At 34.9% G+C, this 20,651-nt stretch overlaps 1 protein-coding gene across 6 annotated transcripts in view; it reads left to right on the top strand.

Annotated features, from left to right (window-relative positions):
- Mid1 overlaps nt 1-20,651 on the top strand; it is a 497,044-nt gene that overhangs the window by 94,163 nt on the left and 382,230 nt on the right. For all 6 annotated transcript variants that reach the window (XM_067773244.1, XM_067773248.1, XM_067773247.1 and 3 more), the window contains one exon: nt 14,022-15,544. In XM_067773244.1, coding sequence (XP_067629345.1) covers nt 14,270-15,544 — 1,275 coding nt within the window. In that variant the 5' untranslated portion in view covers nt 14,022-14,269. The remainder of the gene's footprint in view (nt 1-14,021; nt 15,545-20,651) is intronic.

Below are 20,651 nucleotides of genomic sequence, written 5' to 3'. Positions count from 1 at the left end.
AGAGGAGCATGTGTTCCGCAAGGTCATTGCTTCAGCTTCTGCACTTGAAATCATACCGAATTTCCCGGCTGAAGCCACAAACTTAGCAAGAGAACGTGACCTGGCGAGATATCCCGTTTTGCTTCCTCATTTCACGGCAAATCTTCGCTTAGCCAGGCTCAATGCCATAAACACCCAGATTAATTACAAACTAAATCAGGAAAAACTCCATAACAGGACGGTGCTCGTGGCACTTGACCTGTCAAAAGCTTTTGACACAGTCAACCACGGCACGCTACTCCAAGCCATAGACACACCTTCCCCCTTGTCAAAAAGATGAACCGCAAATTATCTGAATGGTCGGCAGGCGTCGGTTCAGTTTAGGAACGAAATCTCAAAGCCTACGAAAATTAAACAGGGGGTACCACGAGGTGGTGTCCCATCCCCGCTTCTGTTTAATTTCTACATATGAAAACTTCCTTCCGCACCAGAAGGAGTTACAACCATTTCCTATGCCGACGACTGCACGATTATGGCAACGGGAACTGGCCCTTCAATTGATGAATTAGTTTATAAAATAAACAGATATCTTCCCGAACTATCCAGTTTCTTCACTTCGTGCAAATCTGTTTATTACGACGTAGAAGGAACATATATCACAAATATTGGACGTTCACGTCGATGGTGTCACACTACCGACTGTCAGTCACCCAAAATCTTAGAGGTAACGTTCGATAATAATCTAACCTTCAAGGCCCATGCCATCAAATTCGCAACAAAATCCTCAAGTCGTTTGCCGGCAGGACCTGGGGAAAAGATAAAGGAACGTTGCAAGCATGTACAAAGCAATTGGCTGCCGCTCATGAGCTACGTGTCATAGTCTTAAAAACACATACTGGAAAAGTCTACAGGCCTGTCAAAATGCCGCAATCAGAATTGCCACCGGAGGTCTCCTTATGACCACCGAACATAACCTACATAGTGAGGCCAAAGAAGCTCAGCATTATAGAGCACAACGATTGCTGAACAGGCATTTTTTACTAAATTGTCACAAACTGGGACATCCGCAACAGCAAGGACAGCAAGGTTTCATACAATACTTTCATGCAGAAGATGTGGGTTTCAAATAAGTTCTGAAGCTTTTGACAAAGACAAGGGTACTATATTTATCGAAATATGCTTGGTACAATATGCCAGTGAGCATACATAAAATTCTGTTTCATGGAAAGATTATAATCGTGTCTGCTATTCTTCCTATTGGTCAACTTTCGGAAGAAGCTCAAGAGTCCAGAAACAAAGATGCACGAAACTATCGTGCACTTTTCACCACAAAAAAGTCAAGAATTTGTAGTAAATTTGATTTGCTGCACAGATTGCTGATATCGTCAGACCAGTTCATAAACAGTTTGCGGAAAACCCCTAGGTCAAAGCGGCGAGCATTAACGAGTGAAATTATTGGCTTATTATGAACCAGAGCATGTCGACGATATTGACTCCGACTAACTTTATACCAGTTAAAATATCACTTTTTTTTATAATTATGTATTTCGGTACAGTTTATACAAATATATGTACATACCTATGTTGTGTTTGACTTTGAAAATAAATTTTTTTAAATATTAATCAAAAGGCTCTAATATTCTCTTATATTGGCACTGGAAAATGCTTTTAAAGCAGAAAATATGATTATGTGAAATTTCACCTTATATGAGGGCAAGGAGAAAAAGTGGGCGGATCACGCCCATTTTTATTCTCAAATCAGATTTAGGTATCTGCAACCACACTGCAAAATTTCAAAGGAATTGCTAAAATGGTTTGGCTGTTATTAATGTTGGCATTCTAAAAGTGAAAAAAGTTACACCATGCCGCGAAAAAAGCAATATTATATATAAAATGCCTTGCAAAGGTAACAAGTTTTATGTAGAACTATAAAATCAAAATTAACAAGTAAGGAAGGGTAAGTTCGGGTGTAACCGAACATTATATACTAAGTTGAGAGCTATGGTGACAACATAAGGGAAAAAAACCATGTAGGAAAATGAACCGAGAGTAGCCCTCGAATGTGTTTGTATGACATGTGTATCAAATGAAAGTTATTAAAGAGTATTTTATGAGGGAGTGGGCCATAGTTCTATAGGTGGACGCCATTTAGGGATATCGCCATTAAGGTGCATCAGCGTTGACTCTAGAATTTGTTTGTACGATATGGGTATCAAATGAAAGGTGTTAATGAGTATTTTAAAAGGGAGTAATCCTTAGTTCCATAGGTGGACGCCGTTTCGAGATATCTCCATAAAGGTGGACCGGGGGGGACCCTAGAATTTGTTTGTACGATATGGGTGTCAAATGAAAGGCGTTAATGAGTATTTTAAAAGGGAGTAATCCTTAGTTCCATAGGTGGACGCCGTTTCGAGATATCTCCATAAAGGTGGGCCAGGGGTGACCCTAGAATTTGTTTGTACAATATGGGTATCAAAAGAAAGGTATTAATGGGTATTTTAAAAGGGAGTGATCCTTAGTTCCATAGGTGGACGCCGTTTCGAGATATCGCCATAAAGGTGGACCAGGGGTGACCCTAGAATTTGTTTGTACGATATGGGTATCAAATTAAAGGTATTAATGAGGGGTTTAAAAGGGAGTGGTGGTAATTGTATAGGTGGTCGCCTTTTCGATATATCGCAATAAAGGTCGACCAGGGGTGACTCTAGAATGCGTTTGTACAATATGGGTATCAGACGAAAGGTGTTAATATGAGTATTTTAAAAGGGAGTGGGCCTTAGTTCTATAGGTGGACGCCGTTTCGAAATATCGTCATAAAGGTGGACCAGGGGTGACTCTAGAATGTGTTTGTACGATATGGGTATCAAATTAAAGGTATTAATGAGGGTTTTAAAAGGGAGTGGTGGTAATTGTATAGGTGGTGGCCTTTTCGAGATATCGCCATAAAGGTGGACCAGGGGTGACTCTAGAATGCGGTTGTACAATATGGGTATCAAACGAAAGGTGTTAATGAGTATTTTAAAAGGGAGTGGGACTTAGTTCTATAGGTGGACGCCTTTTCGAGGTATCGCAATAAAGGTGAACCAGGGCTGACTCTATAATTTGTTTGTACGATATGGGTATCAAATGAAAGGTGTTAATGAGCATTTTTAAAAGGGAGGAGACCTTCGTTCTATAGGTGATCGCCTTTTCGAGATATCGCCATAAAGGTGGACCAGGGGTGACTCTAGAATATGTTTGTACGATATGGGTATCAAATGGAAGATGTTAATGAGAATTTTAAAAGGGCGTGGGGCTTAGTTCTATAGGTGGACGCCTTTTCGAGATATCGCCATAAAGGTGGACCAAGGGTGACTCTAGAATGTGTTTGTACGATATTGGTATCAAATTAAAGGTAATAATGAGAGCTTTAAAAGGGAGTGGTGTTAGTTGTATATGTGAAGGCGTTTTCCAGATATAGACCAAAATGTGGACCAGGGTGACCCAGAACATCATCTGTTGGATACCGCTAATTTATTTATATATGTAATACCTGCCGAGTTTTCAAGGGTTTTTTATTTCGCCCTGCAGAACTTTTTCATTTTCTTCTACTTTATATGGTAGGTGTCACAACCATTTTACAAAGTTTTTTCTAAAGTTTTATTTCGCGTCAATAAACCAATCCAATTACCATGTTTCATCCCTTTTTTCGTATTTGGTACAGAATTATAGAATTATTTTTTTTTTCGTAATTTTCGATATCGAAAAAGTGGGCGTGGTCATAGTCGGATTTCGTAAATTTTTTATACCAAGATAAAGTGAGTTCAGATAAGTACGTGAACTAAGTTCAGTAAAGATATGTCGATTTTTGCTCAAGTTATCGTGTTAACGGCCATGCGGAAGGACAGGCGGACGACTGTGTATAAAAACTGGGCGTGGCTTCAACCGATTTCGCCCATTTTCACAGAAAACAGTTACCGCCATAAAATCTATGCCCCTACCAAATTTCAAAAGGATTGTTAAATTTTTGTTAAATGAAAAAGGGCGGAGCGACGCCCATTTTGAAATTTTCTTTTATTTTTGTATTTTGTTGCACCATATCATCACTGGAGTTGAATGTTGACATAATTTACTTATATACTGTAAAGATATTAAATTTTTTGTTAAAATTTTACTTTAAAAAAATTTTTTTTTAAAAGTGGACGTGGTCCTTCTCCGATTTTGCTAATTTTTATTAAGTGTACATATAGTAATAGGAGTAACGTTCCTGCCAAATTTCATCATGATATCTTCAACGACTGCCAAATTACAGCTTGCAAAACTTTTAAATTACCTTCTTTTAAAAGTGGGCGGTGCCACGTCCATTGTCCAAAATTTTACTAATTTTCTATTCTAAAGCAGATTAGCACAACATAAATGCGATTTTAAATATTGTAAACAAACACAGAGCCATAAAATGGCTCGTTGTGCAAGCAATGAACTCTCACCAAACTTTGACGAAGCTTCTGTGCTCTAACAAGAAAAACAATACAATACAGATTCACATTAGAAATACTGTACATAATCAACACACCGACAGACAAGAGAACAAATTACAAATATGAGGGTCAATTATACTTACATAGCATAGCAGGGCACAGCAACATTGCTCTCACAAACAATATCTGTTCAATGGTATTTGCGTGTACTTGATTAGCAGCGGTGGGAACCACTACATTTACACGGTTACCAAATTGAGAATGTGTTAGTAAACACGAATACGTAGCGAGCATTGTTCAACTATATACAGGTTGGCTCATCTGTAAAGCAACAAAATATGTCTGTTCAAATTGTCAAAATCTGTGTATTGGTGTTGGTGCGAATGGTATGGAATGGAAACATAAAACTTAGCAGTTTTTGTATGTGTAAGTAAAATGTTGCAAATGTGTTGGTTTCATTTTGAGTTTGCCATCTCCTTTTGACAATCCCTTCGACCATGCAATGACAAAAATAAAATCAGCTGATGAGATGAGCAAACCTGTACATAATTGAACCATGCGTAGCGAGCAAGAAAGCAAAATCAATTATTTATTTAGTTTGATTGCAATGCTTGAACGGTGAACACGTGTCACACGCACTCTTTGGTACTCTGTTTTAAGCGCGCGCGAGACACTTCCTTACTGTACGACCATCGAAATAAAACTAAAAGAGCTGTCGTTGATTTTGACGAAGTAGCCATTGTGCTCTCGCTTATCGTATACATATATGGTCGCTTAGCAGGTGCTAAGCTCACGCCCACCCCGGTTGATTACACTACGCAGTGCATTGCATTAAAGTCTGATGAATTTTGATTTCCATGTATGCGCTATGAGCGCGACTCTCTCCCTCTTCTGTCCGAATTTTGCAAAGAGTGGAAAAATGAGCATCACTCTCAGAGTAAACCATATTGATTGCTTGTGTTTGTATATATTTTACATACTAACTTTATTTGTGTGTGTGTTTGCCCTTATCAGCGATAGTCTATGTACGCTACGTAAAGTATAATCAGATATATGTTTCACATGCTATGTACTGTTTTGTCATGCAATGCGCTGTAAGTTTAATTAGACCTTTAGTATTATACTCCACGTTAAGCAGTACAAATGTGTAAATAAATGTATGTACATATATGAATAAATCTGTTGTAAGGTTAATTATTTATTACATTAATGTATTATGTTGTTATTAGTTTGTCCTGAAGACGATTACCGCCGGTAATTCGAAGTATTTTGGCAGAACGAAAAACTGGTGTTTTATTTGTTTTTACAATTAAAACATAGACCTGGAGCCAGCAAATTGGAATTACCAGAATTGCAGGTCATTGTTACAGATGGTCTGATATCACAATGTCAGCGCAGGGTTCATTAACTACATTGAATGGCAGCCGATGCTTACTTTAGTTTCTGACCACCTACCCATACTCGTTTCAATACAGCAACCTGCCGATTTCATCACTTCTGAAAAGCGGACTTTTATTAATTTAATACAAGTAAGAACGGGACTGTCTTCGGCTGTGCCGAAGACTTCATACCTTTCATGAATGGGGCTGAACAATAATCTTATCCCGTTCGTAATCTCCGAATAATCGGATGTATAAGATAAGAAATATATAGTGAACAGATCTACATACCTTAACGATTTTTAAGATAAATATAAAATAAAAAACAGGTAGGTACTTTGTGTGAGGATGCAAAGTTTCAGGTTTTTTGTAGTCTGCGTGTAAAAACTATGACTACGAATCACGTATTTCAAAAATATATGACGAAAACGTAACTATTTGATGAAATTTGATGAATTTTGAAGATTCTAGCCGTAAAAAAGGGGTCAAAATGACAGTTTATATGAAGTATATAATATATATACGACCGATCTCTATGATTTTTTCAGACAACAATATATGCTATATACGTAAGCATTTTGTGAAATTTGAAGCTTCTAACTGTTAAAACGGGGCAGAAATTGCGCAAAGTTTCTTATCTGAACAATCGGTTGTATGAGATATATACTATGTGTACCACGGATCTCAATGATTTTTTCAGAAATCAATATATGCTATACACGTAAGCAGTTGGTGAAATTTGAAGCTTCTAGCTGTTAAAATGGGGCCGAAATCGTAAAAAAAATATATATATACTATATATATATACTATATATACCATCATATATATATTATATATATCACCGATCTCTATGATTTTTTGACACAACAATACATACTATATACGTAAGCAATCGGTGAAATTTGAAGCTTATAACTGTTAAAATGGGGAAGAAATTGCGCAAAGTTTCTTATCTGAACAATCGGTTGTATGGGATATATACTATATATACCACCGGTATCTATGATTTTCTCAGACAACAATATATGCTATACACGTAAGCATTTGGTGAAATTTGAACATATCTAAACGATTTTTAAGATAAATATAAAATAAAAAATAGGTAGGTAATCTGTGTGAGGATGCAAACCTTCACGTTTTTTGTGGTCTGCATGTAAAAACTATGGCTACGAATCACGTATTTCAAAAATATATGACGTAAACGTAACTATTTGATGAAATTTGATGAATCTTGAAGCTTCTAGCCGTAAAAAAGGGGTCAATATGACAGTTTATATGAAGTATATAATATATATACCACCGATCTCTATGATTTTTTCAGACAACAATATATGCTATATACGAAAGCATTTTGTGAAATTTGAAGCTTCTAACTGTTAAAACGGGGCAGAAATTGCGCAAAGTTTCTTATCTGAACAATCGGTTGTATGAGATATATACTATGTATATCACCGATCTCAATGATTTTTTCAGACATCAATATATGCTATACACGTAAGCAGTTGGTGAAATTTGAAGCTTCTAGCTGTTAAAATGGGGTAGAAATTGCGAAAAGTTTCTTATCTGAACAATCGGTTGTATGAGATATATACTATATATAGAACCGATCTCTATGATTTTTCAGACAACAATATATGCTATATACGTAAGCAATCAGTGAAATTTGAAGCTTATAGCTGTTAAAATGGGGTAGAAATTGCGAAAAGTTTCTTATCTGAACAATCGGTTGTATGAGATATATACTATATATACAACCGATCTCTATGATTTTTTCAGACAACAATATATGCTATATACGTAAGCAATCGGTGAAATTTGAGGCTTATAGCTGTTAAAATGGGGTAGAAATTGCGAAAAGTTTCTTATCTGAACAATCGGTTGTATGAGATATATACTATATGTACAACCGATCTCTATGATTTTTTCAGACAACAATATATGCTATATAAGTAAATATTCGGTGAAATTTGAAGCTTCTAGCTGTTAAAATGGGGCTAAAATTTGCGAAAATATATATATATATACTATATATATATACTATATATACCACCATATATATACTATATATACCACCGATCTTTATGATTTTTTCAGACAACAATATATGCTATATACGTAAGCACTCGCTGAAATTTGAAGCCTCTAGCTCTTAAAATAGGGCAGTAATTACGAAAAGTTTCTTATCTGAACAATCGGTTGTGGGGGATATATACTATATATACGACCGATCTCATAAATTTTGTCAGGCAACAATATGTTCAATATACGAAAGTATATGGTGAAGTTTGAAGCTTAAATCTGTTAAATTGGGTAAGATATTACAAAAATCCTCTTTTTCTGAAAAATCGGTTGTATGGAGGATATATGCTATAGTGGTCCGATCCGGTCGGTTCCGACAAATGTCTAATCGGACACCCAAATACACCCGCTCACCAAATTTTATCAAGATATCTCAAAAATTGAGGGACTAGTTTGCATACAAACAGACAGACGGACAGACGGACAGACGGACATGGCTAAAACAACTCAGCTCTTCAACCTGATTATTTCGGTATACTTAATGGTGGGTCTATCTATTTTCCTTTAAGGACTTACAATTTTCGGTTTCGTGACGAAATTAATATACCATTTCATTTTCATGAAAGGTATAAAAACAGGTAGGTACTTTGTGTGAGGATGCAAAGTTTCAGGTTTTTTGTGGTCTGCGTGTAAAAACTATGACTACGAATCACGTATTTCAAAAACATATGACGAAAACGTAACTATTTGATGAAATTTGATGAATTTTGAAGATTCTAGCCGTGAAAAAGGGGTCAAAATGACAGTTTATATGAAGTATATAATATATATACGACCGATCTCTATGATTTTTTCAGACAACAATATATGCTATATACGTAAGCATTTTGTGAAATTTGAAGCTTCTAACTGTTAAAACGGGGCAGAAATTGCGCAAAGTTTCTTATCTGAACAATCGGTTGTATGAGATATATACTATGTGTACCACCGATCTCAATGATTTTTTCAGACATCAATATATGCTATACACGTAAACAGTTGGTGAAATTTGAAGCTTATAACTGTTAAAATGGGGAAGAAATTGCGCAAAGTTTCTTATCTGAACAATCTGTTGTATGGGATATATACTATATATACCACCGGTATCTATGATTTTCTCAGACAACAATATATGCTATACACGTAAGCATTTGGTGAAATTTGAACATATCTAAACGATTTTTAAGATAAATATAAAATAAAAAATAGGTTGGTAATCTGTGTGAGGATGCAAATCTTCACGTTTTCTGTGGTCTGCCTGTAAAAACTATGGCTACGAATCACGTATTTCAAAAATATATGACGTAAACGTAACTATTTGATGAAATTTGATGAATCTTAAAGCTTCTAGCCGTAAAAGAGGGGTCAATATGACAGTTTATATGAAGTATATAATATATATACCACCGATCTCTATGATTTTTTCAGACAACAATATATGCTATATACGAAAGCATTTTGTGAAATTTGAAGCTTCTAACTGTTAAAACGGGGCAGAAATTGCGCAAAGTTTCTTATCTGAACAATCGGTTGTATGAGATATATACTATGTATATCACCGATCTCAATGATTTTTTCAGACATCAATATATGCTATACACGTAAGCAGTTCGTGAAATTTGAAGCTTCTAGCTGTTAAAATGGGGTAGAAATTGCGAAAAGTTTCTTATCTGAACAATCGGTTGTATGAGATATATACTATATATAGAACCGATCTCTATGATTTTTTCAGACAACAATATATGCTATATACGTAAGCAATCAGTGAAATTTGAAGCTTATAGCTGTTAAAATGGGGTAGAAATTGCGAAAAGTTTCTTATCTGAACAATCGGTTGTATGAGATATATACTATATATACAACCGATCTCTATGATTTTTTCAGACAACAATATATGCTATATACGTAAGCAATCGGTGAAATTTGAAGCTTATAGCTGTTAAAATGGGGTAGAAATTGCGAAAAGTTTCTTATCTGAACAATCGGTTGTATGAGATATATACTATATATACAACCGATCTCTATGATTTTTTCAGACAACAATATATGCTATATAAGTAAATATTCGGTGAAATTTGAAGCTTCTAGCTGTTAAAATGGGGCTAAAATTTGCGAAAATATATATATATATACTATATATATATACTATATATACCACCATATATATACTATATATACCACCGATCTTTATAATTTTTTCAGACAACAATATATGCTATATACGTAAGCATTCGCTGAAATTTGAAGCCCCTAGCTCTTAAAATAGGGCAGTAATTACGAAAAGTTCCTTATCTGAACAATCGGTTGTGGGGGATATATACTATATATACGACCGATCTCATAAATTTTGTCAGGCAACAATATGTTCAATATACGAAAGTATATGGTGAAGTTTGAAGCTTAAATCTGTTAAATTGGGTAAGATATTACAAAAATCCTCTTTTTCTGAAAAATCGGTTGTATGGAGGATATATGCTATAGTGGTCCGATCCGGTCGGTTCCGACAAATGTCTAATCGGACACCCAAATACACCTGCTCACCAAATTTTATCAAGATATCTCAAAAATTGAGGGACTAGTTTGCATACAAACAGACAGACGGACAGACGGACAGACGGACATGGCTAAAACAACTCAGCTCTTCAACCTGATTATTTCGGTATACTTAATGGTGGGTCTATCTATTTTCCTTTAAGGACTTACAATTTTCGGTTTCGTGACGAAATTAATATACCATTTCATTTTCATGAAAGGTATAAAAATAGGTAGGTAATCTGTGTGAGGATGCAAAGCTTCACGTTTTTTGTGGTCTGCATGTAAAAACTATGACTACGAATCACACGTATTTCAAAAATATATGACGTAAACGTAACTATTTGATGAAATTTGATGAATTTTGAAGCTTCTAGCCGTAAAAAAGGGGTCAAAATGACTGTTTATATGAAGTATATAATATATATACCACCGATCTCTATGATTTTTTCAGACAACAATATATGCTATATACGTAAGCATTTTGTGAAATTTGAAGCTTCTAACTGTTAAAACGGGGCAGAAATTGCGCAAAGTTTCTTATCTGAACAATCGGTTGTATGAGATATATACTATGTATACCACCGATCTCAATGATTTTTTCAGACGTCAATATATGCTATACACGTAAGCAGTTGGTGAAACTTGAAGCTTCTAGCTGTTAAAATGGGGCCGAAATCGTAAAAAAAAAAATATATATACTATATATACCATCATATATATATTATATATATCACCGATCTCTATGATTTTTTGACACAACAATACATACTATATACGTAAGCAATCGGTGTAATTTGAAGCTTATAACTGTTAAAATGGGGTAGAAATTGCGAAAAGTTTCTTATCTGAACAATCGGTTGTATGAGATATATACTATATATACAAACCAATCTCTATGATTTTTTCAGACAACAATATATGCTATATACGTAAGCAATCAGTGAAATTTGAAGCTTATAGCTGTTAAAATGGGGTAGAAATTGGGAAAAGTTTTTTATCTGAACAATCGGTTGTATGAGATATATACTATATATACCACCGATCTCTATGATTTTTTCAGACAACAATATATGCTATATACGTAAGCAATCGGTGAAATTTGAAGCTTATAGCTGTTAAAATGGGGTAGAAATTGCGAAAAGTTTCTTATCTGAACAACCGGTTGTATGAGATATATACTATATATACAACCGATCTCTATGATTTTTTCAGACAACAATATATGCTATATACGTAAATATTCGGTGAAATTTGAAGCTTCTAGCTGTTAAAATTGGGCTAAAATTTGCGAAAATATATATATATATACTATATATATATATACTATATATACCACCATATATATACTATATATACCACCGATCTTTATGATTTTTTCAGACAACAATATATGCTATATACGTAAGCATTCGTTGAAATTTGAAGCCTCTAGCTCTTAAAATAGGGTAGTAATTACGAAAATTCCTTATCTGAACAATCGGTTGTGGGGGATATATACTATATATACGACCGATCTCATAGATTTTTCAGGCAACAATATGTGCAATATACGAAAGTATATGGTGAAGTTTGAAGCTTCAATCTGTTAAATTGGGTAAGATATTACAAAAATCCTCTTTTTCTGAAAAATCGGTTGTATGGAGGATATATGCTATAGTGGTCCGATCCGGTCGGTTCCGACAAATGTCTAATCGGACATCCAAATACACCCGCTCACCAAATTTTATCAGGATATCTCAAAAATTGAGGGACTAGTTTGCATACAAACAGACAGACGGACAGACGGACATGGCTAAATCAACTCAGCTCTTCAACCTGATTATTTCGGTATACTTAATGGTGGGTCTATCTATTTTCCTTTAAGGACTTACAATTTTCGGTTTCGTGACGAAATTAATATACCATTTCATTTTCATGAAAGGTATAAAAAGCCAACTGGGAAGACCACAATCGCAAATCAGTCGTTTGCTGCTCTCCCCATCCCGACTGATGTCCGGCAAGACGAGCATGCGTTCCGCAAGGTCATCGCTTCAGCTTCTGCACCTGAAATCATACCAAATTTCCAGGCTGAAGCCACAAACTTAGCAAGAGAACGTGACCTGGCGAGATATCCCGTTTTGCTCCCTCATTTCACGGCAAATCTTCGCCTAGCCAGGCACCAACATGGCTTTCGCAAAATGCACAGCGCCACCACCACGCTCAATGCCATAAACACCCGCATTTATTTTTTTTTTAAATCAGGAAAAGCTCCATCACAGGACGGTGCTCGTGGCACTTGGCCTGTCAAAAGCTTTTGACTTGTCCAAAAAGATGAACCTCAAATTATCTGAATGGTCGCCAGGCGTCGGTTCAATTTAGGAACGAAATCTCAAAACCTACGAAAATTAAACATGGGGTACCTCGGGGTGGTGTCCCATCCCCGCTTCTGTTTAATTTCTACATATGAAAACTTCCTTCCGCACCAGAAGGAGTTACAACCATTTTCTATGCCTACGACTGCACGATTATGGCAACAGGACCTGGCCCTTCAATTGATGAATTAGTTTATAAAATAAACAGGTATCTTCCCGATCTATCCAGTTTCTTCACTTCGTGAAAATCTGTTTATTACGACGTAGAAGGAACATATGTCACAAATATTGGACGTTCACGTCGATGGTGTCACACTACCGACTGTCAGTCACCCAAAATCTTAGGGGTAACGTTCGATAATACTCTAACCTTCAAGGCCCATACCATCGAAATTGTATCTAAAGTACAAAGTCGCAACAAAATCCTCAAGTCGCTTGCCGGCAGGACCTGGGGAAAAGATAACGGAACGTTGCAAGCATGTACAAAGCAATTGGCTGCCGCTCATGAGCTACGTGTCACCAGTTTGGTGCCTGGTCTTAAAAACACATACAGGAAAAGTCTACAGGTCTGTCAAAATTCCGCAATCAGAATTGCCACCGGAGGTCTCCTTATGACCACCGAACATAACCTACATAGTGAGGCCAAAGAAGCTCAGCATTATAGAGCACAACGATTGCTGAACAGGCATTTTTTGCTAAATTGTCACAAACTAGGACATCCGAGCAAACAACTGCTTGATCTAGCACTGCATCCACAGGGGTTAAGGGAACATCTGTATAAGCACTTTGACGAGATCCGGCACCTGCCAACGCAGCCGTTTGATCCAGACAAGCATGAGCGGGCCCTAATCCAAATCCACACAGAATCGGTAAACGCTTTTGCCAGGACGCGCCCGGCGAACCACGTTATTAATATGCAATATCCACATGCCACCAACCATCTTTTCAGTTGTAATGTGGAACCTACGCCTCTAACACTATTTTCCCTATAGTCCGCCCCTGTTGGAACAGCCAGTTTCCTTGTACTACCGTTAGAGGACTTTGATGAGAATTTGTGAGTCGTTCCCATTGAATGGGGCGAAGCACTGTTAATATACCAAAAAGAGAGGAATGTTTTCGATCCAAACCATTCATGGAAAGCTTTAAAGTAACATGCCGTTTAAAGGATGGCATTTCGCTGCCCGTAGTTTGTTTTAATGTATAACAGCTTTTATCATACAAATACTTATATAGCAATTTATTTTTTCCTTTTGTTTTTCAGGCAAACCTTTGGACGAAAAAAAACTTGGATTGCATCAAAATATATGAATATATATTTATGTAAAGTCATCTATACAAAATATTATAAAAATATTAGAATCAAAAGATTTTATCCCAGAGAACTGTTAACGAAAACATTAATAAAATATGATGGGGCCATGAGCCCATCATTATTTGAATTAAATTGGAGTCGCAAGCGCGTCTCAAGCGGGCCTGCACCATGCTAGCACCGCCGAACCCGAGGTCAATATGCGGCCAGGACCCGGGCTGGTCGTGATGGCGCTTGCGTTTATTTCGGGGGCTCGGCGTGGCAGCACCAGTACCAGTTCAAAATCATCTTCATCCACTATCACATCATCAAATCCGTCACATTCGCCTTTTCTCACATCAAAAGAATCCGAACATGAGTCACTTACATCTTCTATACTCTTTCCGGGATATCTCGGTGGGGGTGGCGTGCTAACAACAGACACTAATAGCTTCTCGAGTTATTCTCGGCAAGAAACTGATGCAAAAAATTATCGCGTAAATTACTACAACTATATTTACAATACCTATTCTTATTTACCCCCATTTGTACCGCCGAGACATAAAACAACCCACAAACACCAACATCTACGATTGGAAACTCTTTCTGATTTAAAATCGTCTTCACGTGCCACAAGACAAACTAGAATAATACGCAGTTTAAATTCAATTGAAAGAAACCGAATCGAGGAAAGGGACGGCGAAATTAGCTTTGGCGAAAATGTGAGTAAGCCCGAAGATATTCTAGGTTCTGATATCGCAAGTGGATATGAAATAAAGGATGGTACCATAAGTGTTGAAGATAAAACCGGTGAAGGTAGTACATCTCTAGGCACCAGCGTGAGCGCCGATTCCGAAGGTCTTCCAGTACAGTTTCCTTCCAATTCAGCCGATACATCAAAGTCATTTGATGATGACGATATATTAGCTTTAGTTGCCGAAGACGATCTATTATCTGAAGAATCTTTTGATCGACTAACGAAAATTACTAATGATAAAGTTGGTTATCTCATTGTGGATGATTACGATGCCTCAACCGAAGACTCTACGAAAAGTATAAGTGAGAGCTCGAAAGTTAGTTTAAATGAAAATCATCGACAACAAAAAACCCACGAACAAAATTATACTGTCAATAAAAAAAGTAGTGGTGATGATAATGGTAGTGGAGAAAACAGTCAGTTTCAAAATATACAAGAACATTCAAACAATAAAAACAAAGCTAACGTAGCGAAAAAAGTAAAAAAATCTAAAAAGGGAGTAAATCTATCGGAAAACAAACAAAATAACCATGCGAGTGTAGAGGAGGTAGCTGATATTTCTTACGTAACTGCGTTTAGTCAAAATGGTTTGAGCCACACTGTCTCCAGTGAGAACAGTGAGAGTGGGGTTCGAAATAACAAATGGTCGATATTCGAAAGTGAGTCGCCCTTGACTCGACTTAATCCTTGGATATCAGCCTGTGATCTAGCACAACCTGGTACAGCACCAGATTTACAGGTAGGTTCTATATCATATACATATATTATTTCTAGTTGCTGTTTTTATGTACGGGCCCCTTTTTCGCTCTTATATGTAATCCAAATCTATAAATAAAGTTTTGGTTGTAAAGATGGAATTTCGGGCTATTAGCAAGCTTTGGGCAATTTTGGTCGTAGTGCTTTTGTTTAGCTATATTATATTAAAAAAATTTAGCTATATTATATTAAATAAACGATTGTGAGTACACAAAGAAATCTATTTGTACTATGGCACTATTGTGAATATTTGCACTGCATTACCGGCAGTTGCTACCATACGCCAGATGGCAGCGCAAGCTGTCAGTTTTAATTAATTTATAGAACAGCTGATTTCTGTTGATATTTGATTAGAGACTTATATTGGTTGCGCAAAAGCGCGCGGGTCCGGATCGCATATTTTAATGCTATAGCTTGATGCGAGTTATAGTGCAAATAAATTCATTAGGGTGGACTTAGTTACTATTATTTTTTATTATTTGAATCGTATGTGGGGTAATTGGTGCTTCTCTTTAATATATCTATGATGAAACCCTCGTTTCAAAGAACTGAATGGCCTCATTTTACTTATAAACACATCGTTACAGAATGGAACATATGGGCCAGTTCAAGCAACACTTTTGAAAGCTTCTCTGGTGAGCGAATTAGAACCACACCTCAGTAACTGAAATAAAGCTGATTTCTTAATATTTCCGATCTATATATAGTTAACTATGAGTTTTTCACCGCCCACCGTTGTGTAATGGTAGCGTGAACCGCCTACCCCACCGAAGGTCCCGGGTTCAATTCCCGAGCAAAGCAACATCAAAAATTTTGAAACAAGTTTTTTCAATTAGTTTTTTCAAAAAGGGTTTCGAAAGCGTAGTCGCTCTCGGCAGTGATTTAACAGACACTCCGAGTGTATTTTTGCCATGAAAAGCTTCTCAGTGAAAACTCATCTGCCTTGCAGATGCCGTTCGAAGTCGGCGTGAAACATGTATGTTCCGTCCTGCCAATTTGTAGGGAAAATTAAAACGAGGACGACGCAAATTCGAAAAAAAAGCCCGGCCGTAATTCTCTTCGGAGGTTATCGCACCTTGTACTTATTAAATTTTTTAATGAGTTTTTCATCTCTTTCGATCGGGTGTGGTGTCGCTTGAAGTTTTCACTATCACTGCTAGTGCACTACCACTAAAAACGAACAAATTGCTTGAACTGTTAAAAGTTTGAGCCTAAATCTGAAACTCTATTGTCCTGCATACTGCTCAGAGCCTGGTTTGAAAATTAATTCAGAGAGGTCTTAACCTGTAGTTAAAAAAATCTAGTGAACGGTACACTCAAAAAAAGGTTTTCCTAAAAATTATGAAGCCCAATATAAATTTAAGGACAAGAAGGGAACAAAATTGCCTTAAAGCATTATCGTCCTCGAATAAAGAATATCATTTACTTAAGCTGAATAAGCATAGGTCAAGTAAATATTTCTTTAACTTTAGTAACAATTATACTTTAAACAAAGAAATATTTTTCCTCAATTCAAGTATAAGTGATACTTAAAATTTTTGCAATTTTTAAGATATGTTGGCCTCAACACAAGTAGATAAAACTACTTAATTTTAGTACTAATATGAGTCTATATCATACTTACTTTTATGATATTTTTCCTTTATAGAAGTAAATGTTTTACTCAGTAAAACAATTGTTCATATATATATGTACATTTACTTAAATTATTATTCATAAAGCTTTTTACAAAATGTTTAGAAATAATATTTAAGTTTCACATACATATTCTCATTTAATATATGTGCCTTTATTGGTGGGTACGACATTTTTTTTTAAATGAACGACTTTAAAATTGTTTATTTCTGCTCCTAGCATATACGATACTAAATGTTTTTCATATTTTATTACAGAAATTTGCTGTAAAAGCGTATACACCTCATTCTCCAACTTAAAAACTTCTTTAATTTTGAAAATAATAATACTAGGTTGGAAAAAACATACAAACATATTTGATATATAAACCGTGCCATACATCTTACAAAAATCAAAACAAATGCATTTTTCAATATCCAGTGTTGTGTAAAACATTTCAAATATGGATAAATTTTTCGATAAAGGGCCACGAAATTGTTTTAAGCTGAAAATATATACTTCGTCTTCAAAGTTGGAAATATAATTTGAAAAATTAGAGATAATTTAAAACCTAATGATTTTTACGAGAACATGTATTTTTTGCATATGATTTTAGCTGCCTATGCTTGGCTTCAAATAAAAAAGTCCACAAGTTTTTCAAAGGTCTCGATTCTTCTATAACTCTGCAATAGTGTAAGAGTAAATGGTGTTTTGGTTTTAACGTGTCACTAAAAAGATCACAGTATTTTTTGTTGTGAATATTAATCATTTCTTTTATCGATAACAAGTTGAGGCTACTACATTCAGGTAGTAGAATTAAGTTCAATAACTAACAAATTAAGCATAAAAAGCCACACTTTGTCATTTTCAGGTACTTTATCTCCAATTAGAAGCGGAAAGAAGTGCGCAAATGTCAACATTTCCCTGCCTGTCATTTTTATATTAAAATTTTTCAAATTTTGCAAGGAAATAGGTGGCGATGATTTGCCCATTTCAGATTTGTCGTATCCAAAATTATTTTTTCTCATGTTTAAAAAATGTAAAGAGAAGTATTTTGCTTTCAAAAAGTACAAAAGTATGTGACTAAAGTCGTATTTCAGTATTCCTTCAAATATATCATGAAGAATATCTACTGAATAATTATTAATTATATGGAAACCATTGATATTATTGAAAACAGATTTCTCATTTATTGCTGTTTTTTAACATCTAATAAGAGAGTGTCCTCATCATAATTATTCTTCGTGCGCATTACAAAAGTATTTTCTTCAAATTGAGTTTTTGTTTCATTTTTTCTTGCTTTACAAAACCTGCAAAAGTAATTTGCGAAAAACGAACGAGAAACCCCTAAAATATTATTCAAAGCTAAGTTGTCTCCTAGTACTAGTCCCAAGGAAAAGTAAACTGTTCTATTAGTATTATTTACATTTAATTCTAAACCTTTTGTCTCCAAATCATTGCAAATTTCATTTAACTTATAGAAACATTCACTATTACCGTATGTTCTTACGTCTTCAGATTTGAAAAGTGCAGCAGGAAAAATTTAATTTAATTTATGCTTTAAAGAAACAGGAGCTGTTGGAAATGAATAATAAACTGACAAGATTGGTGATGTGTGAGTACCTAGTATAAAAAAAAGGTATGTAATACTTTTCACAATGTCGTTGCCTGTTTTCCCAAAGTTTTCCATTAAAAAAGTTTTTCAACGAGCTTGATCGAGATAATTTGAACATTTCTTCATCAATTTTTTCTAAAACGTTTGGCAACTCAAAAAATTTCTTCATTTGAAATTGTATAGGAAATAAGGGACCTTTCGATGCTGACTCATTTAAGCATTTATAACTTTTAGACAAATTATATGTAATAGATTTGTCAATTTCAAAAACTTTCGGTGTTTCAAATAGTTCAAGAGAAGTAATTTTTTTTACAAACTTATATTCGGAAGTTATTTGGTCAAAAGGATTTTCGCAAAACTGTTTGATTTTCTCAAAATTTTGCTTTAGTGAACTTTCCGCGGTATCTAGTTGTGAGCACATAATTTCTAAGTGTTCATAAATTGGTTTAGTTATCATTGTACGGATATCCTGCTGTAGATTACATACTTCGTTTCGAGGTTGGTAGCATATTTTTCCATTGTAAATTTAAGAGAATTTTCGTATAATGGTTGCAAATCAAAATCCTGGGAATTTTTTTTTCTCTTTTGTTTCATGAGTTTTACATGAAGAAAAGGAGGTATCAACTTTCGATAATTGTGTATTTAAAGAACAGTTTTGTTTTAATGTTTCGTTATGCTCAAATTTGTGATTAGTGTTGCGCATATGTCGGCGAAAGGACTTAAAGTCCGTAAAAATTTGATGGTAACTAATGAATCCACATTCAAAAATATCAATTGGTTTATTCTGATGGTAATATTTCAAATGAACAAACAAATGTTCCCAAGTTAAATTTTTTTTTACATACAAAGCAAATCATTGTAAATCATTAATTATTGTAGATATAAAACTGTCTTTAGTATTAGAAATTTTAAAAAATAATTGGTCTACAAAATTCCATATTTGTTCACAATTTTGTGGATATATCAAATCCAACACATGAAATATTTTGAAACATATATCAATGCTTGTTGCGTAACATAAAAATAAGTCCCTCCAGTTGGATATTGTTGTTTTCTTTTTACAGTTTCTGTTTTTCGGCTTTAGAAGAGCTGGTAGACTAAGGCAAATGATAATAGGGGGACTCATGAAAGCATATAAACTTATAAGGTGTAAAATTATATCCATTTACACACGCTGTTATATGAACGCACCTAGTAATACTATTGATAAACTTGAATGTTTATCAGCTGTATTATTGCAGAACAAATTTTTTTGATTGTTATAAAAATTAAAAAATGCCAAGATTAAGTGAAAAATCAAAACTAAAATGCATTTACTTGCTGATGTTGGGGATTTCTGATGAAAATGCCTGCTGTAATGTCTGCAAGGTTGCATTCCTTGGAGTTTACCGCGTTTACACAATGAAATGTGCGCGTAAATTTATACAAATTGTGTAAATGATTTTTCATACAAGATTTGACAGCTCGTGCGTAAACTAGATAAATTTATACGTTTACACACTTTATAAGGCATTTATACGGTTACATGAGTCCCCCTAATATCACGGATATCTAAAAAAAAGGAATATAAACATTTATAACTACACATATTCAATAAGTTTTAAATTAATCTTTAACCTTTTTCTAAATTTTCTGAGTCTATTTTATGAAGAAAAGTCAAGGTGAAAGAATCTTTGATTGTACGTTTTAATATGGGAGTCACTTTCTCAATAAATGAGTTCCAATTTTCTAATAAAAGATTTTGCTTCTGCTCATAAATATTCGCAAAATCGCTATCAATCTGTAAAAAATTATTATAAAAATAAATTTAGTATAATTTAATATAAATAAAATAAATTGAGAACATTTACCAAGCAGTAGC

The sequence above is a fragment of the Eurosta solidaginis genome, chromosome 3, assembly GCF_040869045.1.
Source record: "Eurosta solidaginis isolate ZX-2024a chromosome 3, ASM4086904v1, whole genome shotgun sequence".
Lineage (NCBI taxonomy): Eukaryota > Metazoa > Arthropoda > Insecta > Diptera > Tephritidae > Eurosta > Eurosta solidaginis.
The sequence above is the reverse complement of the archived record's forward strand: the minus strand, read 5'-3'. Positions and strand labels throughout refer to the sequence as shown.